Here is an 18,251-nt window from a genome sequence, read left to right on the forward strand (position 1 = left end):
TGTAGGGGGCGTGTGTTTGCGTGTGTGTGCATTGCCCTGTCCTGTTTACAACCAGTGCAAGTTCCAGGGCCACAAAAACCCAGGGGCTGGGGGTGGGGGAAGACTTCAAGAGAATGGAAAGATAAACAGTATTTTTGCCCTGGGACGTTCTGTTGTCAGCTGTATGGGAACAAATCCCTTTATGCAGGATTATCGTCACTCGTGACGACTTGTGGCCATCGCTACACCACAGGGAAAGGTGGGGCAGCAGGTTCCCAGACGCAAAATGAGAATCTTACAAAGCAGCACTAAGGCAATGTTACTAATCAGAAAGCAGGCTAAATTATACTCTCTGTGTTACTTAACATTGTTATTCAGAAGCTCATTGAGCAAATCTTTTCCTAACAACGTAAACAGTCAGTTATTATTAAAAAATGATAGAGAGGACATATTTCACAGAGATAACATGGCGTACTGGGGCCATGCTGCATTGGCAAGCTAATGCCTTGCAGGAAATTGCTCTGTATGAGGTGGCATGCTGTTTAATTACTTGCAAGAAGCTTTAAAATTCACTGTGCTGGAACACAGTGCTACCGAATCCCTCACCGTTTCTTCTGATCCCCAAATCATTACCTGAGCACTAAGCGAGCCGGTATTACCTGCTGATAAGGCCCGGGCCTCGGCTTAGTCCAAACAGACATCCTACTGCGAGAAATAAAAATTTAGGATCATTTTAGATGATCACAAATGGGTCTTTAATGAGCCAGCCATCTGGTTAGCCTGTACTCATCAACCATCCAATTAACTGTGTATTTAGGTGCAGCTTTATCCACCTCTTTCATCCTACTTAAACCTATAAATCTGCATTCTACAAAAAAAAAAAAAAAAAAAATTGCAGTCACATTAAAATCTGGGGTGTGTATGCTTCAGTATGTCACGCTTTAAGGAAGGAGCTCTGCAATTTGTACAGGCTGCGGCGGGCTCAAATGTTTTATTTTTATTTTTTTTTAGCTCAATGCTGTTTGAAAAACCTCCACCAAATTTGCAGGCTCCCACAGGCACCATGCATCCCCGAAAGATAACTCAGAAGGGATTCTCATATTCAGAGAGACACACTTGTAAAAAGCCTGAGTCGAGATGATCAGGCGGCAGCGCACTCGCTGTTGCTCTCGTGGAGGCACTCGCAGGGCCAAGTGGGGATTTGAGAAAGTGGGGTAAGGAGCAAACCACAGTGATAGTTTCTACCCAAGAGAGAAAATTATCTAATGCCTATGTCCAGGAGGGTAGGTCTTTCCAAACCAGCTTAGGGACCACAACGTACAGTTTCAAACCAAATTCGGTCCTCTTCCAATAAGTAATCTGTAATTTTTTTGGCATTAGGTAACAAAACCAAAACAACAAACAAACAAACAAAAAAACGACAAAATAACCAGCCAACCAGCTGACATCCATTCATATTGATCACTACAGCAGCAGCTGCTGAGAGGAAGAGAGGAAAGGACAAACAAAGAGCGGAGAGGGAAAAATTGTCTCTGTGAAAGCACTTTCTTGGCCATCTCGGCTTAATGGACCCCACAGAATTAAAGAGATCTTAACAATCCTGGGCTAATTGTGGGATCACTATATATTAACCCTGCTCCAATTCTAAAGGGTGCCATTTTGAAGTAGTTTTACTCCAAATGCCTCAATTAGCCATAAAACACACTGGCAAAAGCTGGCAAAAAAAACCCAACTCATCCCCCACCACCACCACCCAATCTTCCTCCACATCAGAGAGAAAAGAAAGCCAACCCCAGTTTGTTCATTATTAGGTGAGGCCCTTTTGTTATCTGGCAGCCTGTCTTTCAGATTGCCCTTGCCTTTTACTCTTTTATTGGGTCCTACAGCACAGCATTGTGTTCTAGGAGATTCTATTCATAGGGCCGATAACGGAAGGTGAAGGTGATATTTTAGCACACACTCACATTCTGAACACGGAGATAAAATAGCAAAATTAGACCTACTTATAATTTTGGGGGACTTCCAATCCTCTGAGCAAACTCAACAATTTTTCTACCTATCATTAGTGCATAAAAGTTTTGAAAAATAATCCCAGATGTTCTTCAGCACACATACCCTTATGTGAGACACCAAAGGTGACATGTCTAACGTGGAACAGCAAAGAGTTCCCCTGATGTTTATTTATCATTAGCTCTCTATTGTGCACAGCCTTGGATTTTCGATGCACTTGAGCTTTCCTACATATTGTCACATTGCAGCCACAAACTTCAGTCCATTTACTGGAAATTCTGTGTGATGAATCAAAACCATGACTCTGGCAGGGAAGTTCATCTTCCAGACTGGCAGTGACCCTAAACATATATCAATGGAGAATCTGTTGGAAACGTGAAAACTGTGGTTTGCTCATGATCTCCATCTAATCTGACTGAGCGTGAGCAATATTGTATTGAAGAATGGACAAATATTTGAGTGAGTACATGTGATGGTTTTTTAGTTGGTCTGCCATAAAAAAAGAATATATAATTAAAATATATTTAAGCTTGTGGTTTTAACATGACATTGGTGTTCAACGTTCAACGTATATGAGTTCAACGTATATGAGTTCAACGTATATGAGCGCTTTTTTGAGGCACTTTCCATGTGCTTAATCAACCACAAATTTCTGCACCACCCATATATTTATGCGTTGCAAATGACCTTGTTCTGCACCCGCTCAGTTTCTATTTCCGCTCCTCCTTGTTCCTTCATATTTCCAAGATTAAGAGGTTAAACAACAAGTCAGACCTTCTAATAAGGGCACAATCAAAAAATCTGGGGGGGAAACTGGAGAGGTCATATATGTGTGCGGCAAGTGGGGCACAAGTATCAAGTCATCACATCTTTACTCTGCCAAGACAAGCAGGCCTGGATTTGATAAACAAATAATGTCATTCTGTGTTATTACCCTCGGCCCCCTGATTTCAGAGGAAATAAATCAACGTCAGCCGTGCTGTTAAGGCGTTAGTCAGGCCTGACACATCGGCCGGTCACACAGGCACAGCATATGGTGGCGAGGAAGGAGGGAGGAGATGGAAAGTGGGAGGGGAAGGGGTGAGGTACGGCACGATGCGTGGCGGAGAGACAAATCATGGCAGCCGCCAGAGACGTCTGGTCATTTAGCATGAGCTTACTGAGATGGAGAGAGGGTGATTATGGCCTATGCGGGGCGGTGAAACCATACATAACACTGTTAAGTTTTTCTCTGAGTGTGAATGTGTCTACTGGCGTGTGTATGTGTGTGTGTGGGACAAAGAGAGAGATAGCAGTGGAGCAATCTAAGGCTGTTCCAAATCATAAAACTAAATGTTAAACCTCCATTGTGGTGAGCGTTATCAATGGCTCACAGGATGTAAACGCGAGCTGGAGACTTGTCATTTTCCTTGTGACTCTAAAGCCAATGGAGCATCTTATTTTGAAATTATTTCCTAAGTAAATGATCCTTTGGACAAATTTTCTATGTTCTGGACACACCAGTTACAAGATTGGTGGTAAAACGAGTATTTTTACATGAATAGAACAGAAAGCCTTCGTTGAAATAATCATTGGCTTTCAAAAAGCTGTGTTTAGCTGTATATCTTTCCCATTTTAAGCCAATGATCAAATTGTCGCTGATCATTAACTTTGTGTTGTTTTTCGAATAGAAAGTACCCCTGCCTCAGTGCTTTTCTGTTGAGGGTTGCTTCTTCGACAGACACAACTAATTACGCAGCTATAGCTGTCAACGCGCTTTTTATGCTCTTTCTGGTAATCATTTCAATACAAACTAGTATTGGACCAATGTTTTTGTGGGGTTGTTTTTCGGTCCTTTTTTTTTCTCAACGTCCATCTGGTTGAAGCAGATGGAAATGCGTACCTCGCCTGGGTACCTGGGTACTCGTTTCAACGCGTGCTGCTGCGTGCTCGGTTCAACGCGTCAACAATAAACCTAGCTTCAGCAGTTGCTACCTGCTCCAGGCTCGGAGTTGAAATTGATAAAGTGTCAAAATGATCCGATCGCTATCCGTGGTTCTGAACTGCTTTGAATTTGTGTTGTTTCATCATTAGTGACCAGTAGACTGATGTTTCTGTTGTTCTCTTGGTTTGTTGTACTTCATGTCAGATGGATTTCAGAATGACATAGTCGCTCTCTGTGGTGGTGAAACTTGTAAGCTCTGCTGTTGTGGGCATGTCTGTGTTGTAAAGTTAAATTATCATGAGCTTTCTTATTTGGGTATAAAGGGCCCGGTCATTCGCCCCGCCCCCCGGCCCGACGCCGACTTGTTCCGCTACTGGATTCTGCTATACACTATGAAAAAAAAAAACTGAAATATGAATATGGATATAAATATGGATTTTGCCATATTTATACGGTAAAATTCTGGGAACCACAACTGTCGGTACTTTGTCGTAAATTAGAAACATTTTTTTTACAGTGTATATTTCCTCCCACTGACAGGGAGAAGTCTCTCTCCAACTGCGAGATGAGCTTGCTCACCAAGAACGCTTGTCTCAAAGTCGACAACTCAAGGGAATCAACTTAAATAATGTTTTCTTTCTGGATTTGAATATGACTGGGTTGCATTTAAAAGAATTGGATTAAGTTAAATTGACTTTAAACTCAGATTCTGTATGACCTGATATGGATAAAGTATATTGAGATTATCTCTGTGGTGAAGTGGGACTATCAAAATAAATTTTATTCAGTTTGAAATTTCAACAGTTTCAGATCTGTTTTCTGCATCTGCAGAAGTTGCCAGCTTCAAATCCAGGTACAATATCTCTGTTTGGAAATTGATGTAGGTCATAAATCAATGGGATGATGACTAGAATTGTCAATGACGACTGGGACATGTGGATGCAGAGATCTCCTGTGGGAAACATTTGGGATTGTTATAGCATGGTGAGATGAGCTGACAAGGGAAAAGAGAGAGGAAAATGATGTGAGAGTGAGCCGAGGATAGAAGGAGAACTGTTGTTGCGCTTGCTGACACAGGCCAGATCCAATTGAGACACCTACTCAAGGGATGTTGGCAATGCTGCTCTCTCTAGTTTTCATTTAACCAGTGACAAACCACCTGAACTCCATCACCAATCTGCTGAGATCTGGAGAGACTACCACAGATGCCTTTTCTGTGTGACAAAAATTGTCCAGTTGCTTGTGAGGCTTTTTATAGACAGAACAAGGAGATTAGAATCTATGGAAGTAGATTAAGGGCACGGTGTATAGATCCATGAAAAAAATAAACTAACTTCTGACCAAACAGAGAATAAATCACCTGCAGCAGTCTTCGTAGGAACACATGTTATCAGACAGCTTATCCAAATAGCTGATAAGCTCACAGGTTGTTGAATATCCTGGTAAAATCTCTCTATCTAGACTCCCTACCCAAGATGCTGTTGTTTTCCTCTTCCAGCCGTTTAACAGATGGTCCAAGCAACCGTTTGCTAACACCAACCAAATCACACAGCATCATAATGACTGGACACGCTCTCCTTTGTTTTGGCAGCCACTTCCAAATCGGCTTGGCATGAGGAAACCCTGATTGCTGTGATTGCTCCGACTGTGGCTCACTCTGACGGCCACAGCAGGAGGGGTGAGGAAAAACAGAGATTTGGATTCTCAAATAAAGAATATTCAGCTAGATGCAGAGTTGGGATGAGGAATGGTGCTTCCCTCTGCTGCCCCCCCCCAACCCCCCACTTTCCTAATGGCATGCAAATAGCTATTTGCTTAAGTCGGCAGCTCTGAATGTGCACATCTAAGCAAGAGGCCTTTGAACCGACTGTTACACTGCTGATAATGTGTCGGAAGAACACAGGGAGGGCGACAGATTAAGCCCAGAGAGAAAGAGAGGAAAAATAAAAATAGAGCACAGAGACAGTTTCTGCTGTCCATCTTTTTGCTACATTTTCTGGCCAGATCGCCAGTCTGTCATTAGCAGCCAAGTGTAGCTATCCATAAAACAATTACACATGGACACACACAGAGAAAGACTGGTCATTTTGATTTTGACATTTACGTAGATCTCCTACAGGACTAAAATGGACCAGAATTTCTCGCCATTATCTGCAGCTGACACCACTTCCACACACACATACGCACAGATACCTGCACAATGCGGCTCCTGACCTTTCGGGTCCTGCCAAGCTCATCGAGGGTTTGCAGTGTTTCATTTGTCAAAGTAATGTCTTTCTCGGAGCGTTGCCAATGTGAGGGAAAACCCGGATGAAGTGGACAAGACACAGCGGTCGATGGCGCTTCAGACAATAGACACATAAAGGGCTCTTTCTTTCTGCATCACCATTTCAATAAACACTTTTACCAGCATGTACATTTGACTCTGGGACTTGCTACACAAATTCAAGTCAATTTGATTCCTTTATATTGAATTTGTTCCTCGGTGCTTCTGGATTCAGACAGGAGACGGCAATGATGCCTTTCCTTGCACATCTTCAAATGCCATCTGTTTCCTGGATTCTCGTGGCTGAACAAAGAGTCGGCTTCACAAGAACTTTGTGCAAAAGGGATGCACGCGTTGTTACACAGAGAAAGAAAAACATCAAAGGAACAGTAGAAGTAAGTCGATGCAATCCCTGCTCGACTACATGAGGCAGGGATACTATGAGAACAGATGAAGGAGCCTCTCGCTGTAACAGCTTTACTGAACGTTGAGACCTGAATTCTGTCGTAATCTGGGATCCATTTGGATATTTTGCCTTTAAGAGGAAAAGGTTTGCTTTTTACAGCTTCCAACTTATACACCACAGCTGCGTTTGATGACAAGTGTCAAACACTCAAAATCCCTTCCACTTTGAGTTTTCATTGAACAGAGCCTGCTGGACTGAAAGTGGTCTTCTGGAAGGACCTAATCAACAAATAATTTGAGAGATTGCCTAAGTTGAACACCACTGATGGGGTCCTTAACGCCACAAAGAAAGAAACAATGCTAACAACTGCTCCAAAGTGCAGTCTTCTAGAAACCAAAACAATATATTTTTAAAATCCAACCAGTTTCTGCATCAATCACAACAGGATCTCATTGAAAACCTTCTTTATTGTTATATTATGTGTAAAAATGTGTTTATAAATGAATGCTTTCTGGTTCAAAGTGAAAGTAATGTTTTTTTTTTTCTCTCTGGTGTGAGAACATACCCATGAAGGCTTTCACTTTAGCCTTCAGGAGCTACTGATTAGAGGCAAGTGAGTCATCCAAGCATCAACTCTCTCATGCAGCAGCAGAGCCTAAGAGAGCCTCTTGAACTATTTGAGGCCGGTACAGACTTAAATGCTTCAGGAGAGGGGGTGAGGGGATAAGCTGAAGATAGAGGCATACAGTCCACATTATGAAGCTTAGCTCGAATACGGTGAGTATTGTTTTTTGTTTGTTTTCTTGAGTAATTTAGTCCTTCTTGTGCACAGTCCTGGACTGTCATGAGCAAAGGGGCAGCAAGATCAATGTAAGTAGTAAAAATTGATTATTAAACATTACTTTCACTTATAACTTTCTCCAACTAAACCTACCTATAACTGCCAAATACTTTTAAATATATGTTTTTTTTATTCTACTCCCTACAAAAACAACACAATTAGAGGTGCACTGCTATGTGAGACACGATACTTTTGCTGCTGTGATGGCCGATAACCAAAATTTACCAATATTTTCCATATTTCCCTGCCCTTTGAACTCCATGAAAAATAACCACACCACTGATATTGAATCTTTGCTTCAGATAAACTTCCCAACAATACTGCACTGCAACGCTATCACACGCCCTAACAAATACCACATGGCAAAGTGCCTCCTGAAACACATACACAAACAGCAGCAAGGTGGAAATAAACATGGGTTAATATTGGTCCAGTTTTACCTATGGAACAGATACTTTATGCTAAAAAATGAGAGATATCGGCCGATACCAATGTAAATACCATGCATGGTGCATCTCTAGCCACATTTCTAGTCAAAGGGACTTCTTATACCTTAATCTGCATTGCTACACTCAATGGAAACCATCTTAGCACTACTGCAGGAGCTGATATCTCAGTTCTTCTTATCATCACTTTTAGAGATACAGCCAATCAGCACCAAGTAAAATATATAGTGCTCCTGGATTGGCTGCTTTAAGAATGTTACTTGTCATGCTTTAAGAAGCATGACAAGTAACACTGCGACTAGCTATTTCAGGTTCCCAAGCTAATTTTCCTTTTAAATATTTCAGCTATGTGCAACAAAGAAAATCTGTTAATAGGTGAATCTACAAATAGGTTGGGCTCCATTGTATTAAAGCATCATAAACAACAAAAATGCAAAAGTATCAATTCCAAGCACAGTTGTGCTAAGTGCTGGAGATGGTGAAGTTAGTTTCATAATTTCATACAGCAGTTGAAAACTAGGAATACTAACAGGAACTTCTCTGTTTTGTTAAGAATCTAATCAGAATTTAATTACTTATACTGATCAAATCTGAACACGAGTAGAGAAAATCAAGCATGAAAAGACATAAACCAAACATTTCCATAGCTTTCTTGGCTTTAGGAACATCTTCAAATAAGACAAGCCCCCAAAAAACACAACTGTGAGACCAGGACTGGTATATTCCACTGAATACTAAATGTTTAAATTACAGTTAGCTTTCCCGTAAAAAAAACAAAAAATGATTTCATCTCGTCTTATGATCAGAATTTCATTTATTGTCTTGCCTCGTGAGTCGGCCTCATTCTTACCCCTCCAATCTGTTATAATAAAAGGTTTCTGGAAAATGTATTGGATATTCTCAGAATATGACAGAGTACTGGAAAAGAAATCCTGGTCAGTGCTTCTTAATCACTGCCACAGTATACACACACACACACACACACCCCCACGCCCACACGCGCGCACAAGGGGGATTGATGTGTATTTTACTCCAAAAAGACTGTGTTTCACCATGAAGAACTGAGCCCTCTGACAGAGAGCTCCACTTAACTCTCCCCTTTCCTCACTGCATAATTTCACCGGACTGTGATTGTTTTCAAAAGACAAGTTACGGTTTTCACTATGGCCTTTTTACGCCTTTTCTTTTTATCAGTGCATTTCATCTTTCAGCTGACACCACCCATCTTTTCAATGCATTGGGAGCACTACACGACAGCATTCTAGGAACTGTTTTTACCGTACTATTAAATAATTCATGGAAGGTGAGTCTTACTGCTCAGCGTCATTACAACATGTATGTGTTTGTGCTGAGCATTAGTTGTGCTGCGGTGGTGCTGGTAGTGGCGAGGAAGGGGGGATTATTGGCTTAGTGTTTTGGCCAGGTTAAATTGAAACAGGCCTGAAAGGCTCTTAGTGGAGATTACCCTAGGTACTAAAAATAATAATTTTGTCCTAACTCCCCCTCCCACCTCTACAAACACAAGCAAATACGTCTAGCCAGAGAAGCATCTGATCTTTGTATCAGTTACGTAAAGGCACACATGATAATGCAGAAGTTGGCGGCTCCAGTGCGATGACAGGGAATGGTATTCACCGAGGGGGGCCTGGGATCAGCTGGGGCAGCAACACCAAACATGCGTCAATCAGCAGCAGAGGCCCGCTGGGATCAAGTGTGTGAGGGAACAAGACAGGCAGCCAAACAGCAACCATCAGACTCAGAGATGTTTCCTTGCTCCTTTTCCAAACATTCCCCGGGGGTTAGGGGGATCTTTTTTGTTTTGTTTTTTTTGGCCACATTCAACTCTCTGTTTACTATCTTCTTATTTTTTTTCCCTCCAATGCTCCCTTCTTCCTTCCAGCTGTCCTTTCCAGAAGCGACATTTGTGGGCCAGAATATATTTGTTTAGCCTCTGCCGCTCCAAACTTCCCATCAGCCAAGAACAAATGCTTTGCCTCGGGAGCGGGAAGACAGAGAGAATGGAGGGAGAAGGGAGCCCACAGCAGGTTGGGAGCTCTTGTTGTGGAGTGGATCTGACAGACGCTCCGAGATGACACGGGCTTGGACAGCCCACGTCTTGCATCCCTCGCTACTATACATCTGCGCCCATTTGTCTACACTTCCCTCTCATTTGTGCATCCCAAAACAGCATGGCTGCTGGTCTGAAAGCTGGGCTTGACAGTGATGGAGGATTTCCTCCATCAGACAGTGCAAACAATGCATCAGTGCAGTAAAAAACTGCAGGGAACCTGAGATCAGGAAAGTATGGTGTATTCTAATAAGACTCACTTGAGAAAATTATATTATACAGTAGAATATGATAATTCATACACCCTTTTGCTGGAGCGGTGAACTGGTGCGGGTGGCGCACTCTCAAATGTCAGCATAAATTTGCAAAATGAACGCGAGCGGCGTGCAGCAGGGGAGTAGAAGCAGGGACAGGAAGGGGTTTCTGCCGGTTGCATGTGTGTTTTTAGAAGTGTGTGTGTGTCTTTCAGCTCACAGGAGTATGTCGCCAACAAGTGTTTGAGTTAATCTACGCCTGCTTGTCTCTACAAGAGAGGCAGGAATGCTGGAGGAAAAACGTTCATCCCTGCTTGTTCTACCACAACCAGCAAGCTCGGTTAATCAATCCACCCTGGGACAGTTTCATTAAAACCACCTCCAGAAGAAAACACGCTAGGTGTCTTCATTCTGTATGAATTCACAATATATAGACCTAGTAGTTAAAGTTCATGCTAAATGTTTCTGCTCTGGATAGTTATTTACAGATGACTGATGATTATTGACCAGACAATGAGAAGTAGTATGAAACAAGCACTGAAAGCAAGACATGCAGAGCTTTTCAAAGTAACTGTCTGGCCACACATTCTGTGTCTAAACTTTAACTGGGTCATTCCATCACATGATTCCACTTTGTTTTAAGGTATTCTTTGATAATTCTGGTTGTGCTTAGGGTCGTTGTTCGGCTAGGTGTACCAGATTTTTTTTTTCCAGTGTTACCCTGTATTTAACTCCATTCATCTTCCCCAAAACTGTAAGCAGTTTACACTGTCCCTACTGAAAGAAAGCACCCACACATCATGGTGCTGCCACCACCATGTTTCACAATAGGGATGCTGTGTTCAAGCATCGTTCAGGCTGCAGTGCTTGTTTTCTCCCACTCACTGCATTTTTGCATGCAGATCAAAAACAAAAAGCAAATCCAAGTTTGTTCTCATCTGATTGGAACACCTTCTTCTATGTTTCCCATAGATATTTTGTGGAAAATTGAAAACAGAACTGCTCAACTTGTAATTTCTTTGAATGCCTTAATAGGTATGTAGCTGTGTAATACTTTTTCATTTTCAGATAATGAACTGAACATGCTCTGTAAGACTTATAATGCTTTGGATATTAGTGATAGGTTGCTCACGAACGTTTCGGTTCTTAGAGCCAACTCTTTGAAGTGAACGACGGGAGCTGGCTCTTCACTAAGAGACGTTGTAAGGCAGGGATACAAACACAGCGGTGCAGCAAGAACGTCACACGAAAAGGTGAAGAGTGAGACACTAACTAAGGGAGAAGAGAAACATAAGGAGTCGTCTCTGCACTTGTTTTCTCTTTTGCGCTCAGCTTTCACTTCGCTCCTCTGGCAGAGCTTTGATTGGTAGCATAGTAGCTTTGTGGCCAATCACATGTGAGGATATGGGGTCATAGCATTACATCAAAATATAAAAAGGGACAAACGCAATGGTCAGGGGAGTCCATCCCTTAGTCAACAGCCAGTGGTAAGGAGGAGAGTGCATTGCAAAAACCCAGATGATGTATGATATGTAACACAATAATAAATTATTATGATCTTAAGTTTGTTTGAAGCGTTTTGTTAATTTCATTTTATGCTAAATAAAAATGTTAAATTTGATTAAAATATTTAAAAAAAATAAGAATGCTTGCTCTCCTAACAGAACAATACATAAAATTAAGCAAGTATATGGCTTATCACATATGGAACATTGAATGCAAAATGACATACAAAACATTTATATTTGCCAAGTTAAGCTAAAATAGAAGGCTGCAGATGGTAATAAATTAATAGCTGTCTTGTAGAGCGACAGACCTCTCTGAAAAGAGCTGAACTTCCCATCACTATCAGATATTGTTAAATAATCTAAAGTTGCTTTACTTTCCTCTTCAACTTTATGCCTGAACTGTTTATTATATCTCTACCAGCACTGCACATCACGAATTTTACACTTTATTTTTGTACCACTTATTCTAACTGGAAGTGTTTTCTTATGCTACTATTCTCAATTTACTTCACACAAGAATAGTGTTGGTGGTGAATTATCTTGCACCACAAATTCGCTTGTAATCTTGTCTTTGTATAATTGCTGCTTTAAGATGGTAACAGTCCACTTTTTTGTCTTTTCCCCTAAAACTAAGCGTTAGCGTAAACTTTTGGGTGCAGATAATATGGAGTTATACAAAAGCAAGACACCTAGACTGTTATTGAGTGTAGGTATGATGCAAACTGCTTATAACCTCTTAAGAGAACCTTATTAAAAAATTAAATATCCCTTTAAGCCTGCGAGCTTCTGGGCAATAAGGCGCAAGTAAACCTAGACAAAGCTTCATAATACTGTTTGAAAGCTGATTCAATCACACCACATCCTGAGAATTAAATAAATAAGATAATAAAAACACACCAACATATGTGCACTCATATTTTAACACTCAGTATGGCTAATATCAGAGTAATGCTTTAAACTTCGGCATCTTATTTTACTACTTCCTAAGCTCACAACCTTTTACTTCCAATCCGCAGGCTTTGGGTTTGGTTGGCTAACGTCCAAGCTTCTCCTCGTCCATGTGACTACTTCCCTACCCATCTGTCCCGGTGCCTCTTTGTGTCTCCCTTTCTTTCCCTCCTCTCTTTCTTCCTGCGCTCGTCCCTGTGCTCCACCTGTCCATCTATCATCGAAGTACTTCACAAAAGGAACACATGCAGAGGCAGAAAGCATGTAAAAAGATAAGCCTGTAGCCAATTTTCCTTCCAAATCACACATGCCAACTCAGAGCCAACAACAGCTGTAAATGCCGTCATCTGCATATGCGAGACACGGTAGCTGCCGGGAGGCGTCCATCACTGGAATCCAGAAAAGCCCAAACCACGATGGAAGCACATTTCCATCAATCAAGGAGTTGAGGCTGGGAACGAAACCCAAGTAGTGACCTGCAGTTCAAAAAGACGTTGGGTCACACTTCTGGTGCTGTTATCTTTGGCAGTACATGGGGAACTTGTTGGACTGGCTAGCCCCTTAACAACTGCAGTCAGAAATAGACCGTGGACTTTCGTGGTCGGCTCATTTTGAAGAGGTGTCAAATACGCCGGGGCCAAGAGCAATAGCTGCTGTGTGTGTGTGTGTGTGTGTAGGTGGGTGTGCGTGTGTGTGTTAAAAGGCAGGGGTGTGGCATATCGTTCCCCACATTTTGTGTTAGGGACAGTTGGGACGATGGCAGGGAATGAAGCAAAAGGCCAGCCAGAGGACAGCTTGTGATCTGAGGACACACGCTGCTCTCAGAACACAACCGCACATGTACACCGATAGAAAAAATTATGAAGCCACTCTTCGGTCGATTTAAACAAAAAATGGCTGCAGAACATTTCCATTGCTCCATTTACATTTTTTTTGCCTGGTTCTAACTTTTCAAACCTTCGTTACTCATTTACTACAATGCTGCATCAAACCTCGCGCTGAATCAAATACCCAGGTGCCATAGAAAACAGCAGGTGTTTGTCTTTCCCTCAAAGCTGCAAATCATTTCAACAGCTGACTAACTGAACTGGTGAATGCAGGTTCACAGATCCAAGGAGCAGATTGTTTTGATGGGGATATTTAAAAGAAGGGGCCTCAGTGTGACAGCTGCACCCAGCTGTTACACATGTTGCTCCAAAACAGCCCTGATAATCTAGTACCTGCTGGAAAGCTACAGTGCACGAAGCACGCAAGAGAGGCGGAGACAGAATGTAAGTAAAGTAAAGGACGCCTCTTGCAGTTATTTTGCAATATGAGCATTTATTAAGACTTTCACTAAATCTTCAACTTTTCTTTGCATGTTTCTCTCCTCCGTGCAGAGGCCAACGTGGAGGAGGCATGGAGAAGTGCAGCTGCTGCCCCAGCTCTCTGATTCCTGCCAAGTAGCAAACTTTCCTCTGTCAGATTAAATAGGATTAGCCGGCCCTGGTGTATGATGAACTCAAAGCTTCATATGGTGACTTGTAACTCTCAAAATATGCAGGAGGAGGAGGGGGAGTCAGGGAAATGTATTACTTGACTTGCAACCTATTTTCACAATATCCCTTGAACTTATTTACACTGTCATGGTACGACCAAAACAGTTTTGCATTTTATTGAGACTGTATGAGATAAACCACAACAAGGTAGCATTTGGTATTAGTCCTCCACCCACTCAGTTAATACTTTGTAAAGCCACCATCTGTCCTTTGGGATACATCTCTGCCACTTTTGCACATCTAAAAACAGAATTTTTGGTATTTTCTTTTTTATCAAAATAGATCTGTTAGAATGAATGGAGAGTGTCTGCATGCACAACTTTTTAAACTATGCCACAAACCGCTCCATCGTTCCTCTGGCTGCATGTTTAGAGTTGTCCTGCTGATTGGTGAACATCTGTCTCAAGTCTTTGGCAGACAAGTTGACCGTTCTTCGTATTTCTCCAAAACGTTCTTTCTCTCTTAGACCGCAGTTAGATGACTTCTTATGCCAGTTGGCTGCACTAAACTTTCATTTAAGAAATCAGATCAAAGGTGGTTAAAAATAAAATGGTTCATGTACCATTTTTCTATAGTTTTTTTCTATATACATTACTCGGTTATCTGGTACAAATCTGACAAAATGCATACAATGTTATGTTTGTGACATAAAAACATAGGTTCTTTTGTTTGGACTGCTGAGGGTGTGAAACATATCAATGCAATTTGCCTGGTTTACATGGGGCAAAAATCCCACGTGCTGATGTATGTTAGCATGTGCACAAAGGTGCACAGATTCAGCCTCTCATACCAACTTCATGCTCAGAGCAGGTTTCTTTCATCAGGGGATGCAAAATTCCATTGTGTGTAAAAATGACACACATACTCACGCAGGCACATGTATACTCTCTCATTGGTATTTTTATCCATCCCCAGAGCCACTCGGTGGCTGCTAGCCATATCACTCTACAGACTACAGAGGAGTCATGGTCACACTAGCTAGTACTTAAGGTCCCCCCACCCCCTGTTTGGGGTAGTCTACAGCAAAAGAATGCCAGGTGATACATAGAGCCAAACATGGAACAAGAATTTAGTCTGTTATCAACTGCTGCCTGCAAGACCACCGAGGACAAGCGCGCACATTCACACAAAGACAAAACACACAACAGAGACCCTGGAAACGTGACCACATGACAGGGCCATAAGCGCACACATGCACTGGCTCCTCACACAGGGTTTTTCCTCCTGAGGCGAGGCTAAAGCATCCAATCTCAGTCTTTCTTGTCTATCTCTGGCACTGATAAAGGTTTATAATGAACTGGGGACTACAACTCAGTCCCCAAGACTGATGGCTTTATGGCCCTGGCCAGATCATCACCCTCTGTGGACTTTTGTTTGCCACCGGGCAAGAACAGCAAGAGAGCCAGAAGGAGAGAAGGGGGGCAAAGATTAAAGTTTTATAATCCAACCTTTGAGAAGTATTTTGCAATACTCTCCATTCCTATGTCCACGGTTTACTACGGACACATTTTCTCAGATCTGTGCCGCATTGCTAGGTTTGGGCTGAAATAAATGCAGAATGTTGATAAGAGAGCCTACTGTCGCGGCCAGGAGCCAAGCTAGAGGACAAAGGTCCTCCTGGGTTTTATCTTCTTCTTCCTTATCTTTTGTATTCCAATGTAAAATTGTGTTTGTAAACTAGTAACAGTTGAACTATTTGTTTGGGTTGCATTCAAGAATATGATAAACTGTTCTGTTGGGGGTGTGGGGATTATTCCATCCTGATGCAAGTATAAATACGCATCACTCTGCCATAAAGCATAGTGTGGCCACAGAAACTTCTGACAAGTAAAATGATTCAGAAGTGACCAAATATTTCTCATCAAAGTGACATCTGTCTCATGTTATCTAGCTGCTGTCAGAAGGTGACTTTTTCTAATGAAATGTGTGCAAGTTAGTGTTTTTATCCCTGGAAATAAAGTTGAAGTTTTAGAGTTGACTTCATATTGCAATAATGCCTGGGACTCCAATGTCTAAAAACTGTCAGCCTAAAAAAACACTTCTTGTCAGGCTGGCCGGTAACACTTGATTACAAAAGAATCGCAGAAGCTATTAGTACCTTCTAGTAGTTTATATGGCAGAATTTTTACATATTCAATGGGAAAAAAACTATTTTTAAATTCATGTTTTGCATTCCTCTCAGAGTTTTGCAGCTCATTAACAGTTAGCAACTAACAAAGCAACAGTTCTCCTTCAAAAGAGTAGTCCTTGGCATGCCCTGTTGAACTGACAGAATCAACTAGTAGAAATGTATCATTGGTTTAGCAGACATAACTAAAAAAACTAAAAAAATAATCAAAGAAGTGTCTGACACAGTGGGCCTCTGCCTACTTATCATTAAATATCTGCAAATTCATCTTATTAAGGATGTTTCTCTGGTACATTGCTTCACATTATTTGTGAAAATGTCACTTATTCACTCACTTTTTTCAATAATATTGTAGTGAAAATGTAGCTGGGACGGTCAATCACCTGGGCGCAATGCTACTTGACATGCTATTGAGTAAAACCATGGAAGTCTGTAGATGTTAACTTAAGCGATAATGTTGCTTAGATTGCTTCCACTGCATATTAAAACATATTAGAGTATATTTGTTGTTTGAAATAGCAAGCAATTTTTGGAGAGGGTCTCGCATATCGCAGATTTCAGCTTTCTTGTTCAAGGCTGTGGTCTCTAAATCCCATGATACTCGCTGGGAATACGGAGGGATTTGTGGACTTCAGCCGTGTAAAAAATAGCTTAAATTTTACTGTGCCTACAATCTTTGTATTTGTGGCAATATGTTTGGCAGTCAGAAGAAAACAAAAGCTATGGACTGTATGTAAATATAGCTAAAATAACTGAGCTGGCTAACAGCTAGCTAATGATGGTAAAGTTAGCATCTTCTTTGAATGTATTACTCCTTGAGTTGCTATGTTGTATTGACAGAGTCCATTAATAATGATTGCTGATGGACATTTACATTTCAGTTACAAAAGAAACCTCTGCCATCTGAAAATCATTTTGTGAAGATTTTGGGGATTTTTGCTAATCATGACCAGAAGCTAAAGTTAGCATCTGCTACTTAGCTTCCTTTTGTCTCCAATCTAAATGGTTCCTGTACAGGATTTAAAGATTCTAGACAGCATTTCATCGTTTTTAGTTCGAAATTGAAAATACTTAAACTGATCACACTGGAACTAGATCATTCTCCATCAAAAAGAGCTCCTGTAAAACTTTTTATGTTGTAAATCTATTGTTAACATAAACTTTTTTTTATTACCATTTTGCATTAACTGAGAGTAGAATAAAACTGCAATATAATACCTGTCAAATCTGCAATGCTTACAAATTACTAACAACAGTTTAGGATTTGTGAGAGGTATTCACTATTTGTGAGAAAATGGATTCTTAGTTTTCCTCAAAATATTACAAATATCTAGCGATCTTGAAGACAATATTATGTAATGTGTTGTCTCTTCAGCATGATGCATCGTTTCCACCCCTACACTGTGTAATAGCAAACAATAAGCTGGCCTGAAACAGGTCTGTAAGGTCAACTTACCTCAAAAAGATTAGACGCTTCATTCCCATACTGAGAGGAAATGATCTCTGATTGGTCGCTGTACCATTTAAGGCCACCCAGAAAGCTGTCGGCATCCAAGTCGCTGACATCCAACTCTGAGAGGTCAAGTTCAGGAAGGTCTGGGCAGAGGGGCTGATCTTCACCAACCAAGGCAGCACACTAGAGAAAAACAGAAACAACAAAGATGTTTAGGGAGATAGGAAAAAAGCCACAGTATTTGATTAAACTTGGGAAACGTCTCTGCAATATTGACAGGAGAAAAAATGTCTTCTAGCACCTGCAATTGAAAAATTATTGACTTAAAACACAGAGTATAAAATATTCCACATAAACAACTTATCCCACTGGAATTTGTATTATTCACCACTCCCCTTGCATCTGTCTCTTTCAGGTGCTCTTCGAAGCCATAATTAATCAATAACTTTTCTCACAATTACTCCATTTGTTATTAACAGACC

General features: G+C 41.2%; 1 protein-coding gene across 9 annotated transcripts in view; it reads right to left on the reverse strand.

Moving 5' to 3' along the window:
* ppargc1a (peroxisome proliferator-activated receptor gamma, coactivator 1 alpha) overlaps window positions 1–18,251 on the reverse strand; it is a 321,705-nt gene that overhangs the window by 27,697 nt on the left and 275,757 nt on the right. For all 9 annotated transcript variants that reach the window (XM_032583439.1, XM_032583438.1, XM_032583445.1 and 6 more), the window contains exon 2: window positions 17,773–17,952. In XM_032583439.1, coding sequence (XP_032439330.1) covers window positions 17,773–17,952 — 180 coding nt within the window. The remainder of the gene's footprint in view (window positions 1–17,772; window positions 17,953–18,251) is intronic.

This window comes from Xiphophorus hellerii, chromosome 14, assembly GCF_003331165.1.
Source record: "Xiphophorus hellerii strain 12219 chromosome 14, Xiphophorus_hellerii-4.1, whole genome shotgun sequence".
NCBI lineage: Eukaryota > Metazoa > Chordata > Actinopteri > Cyprinodontiformes > Poeciliidae > Xiphophorus > Xiphophorus hellerii.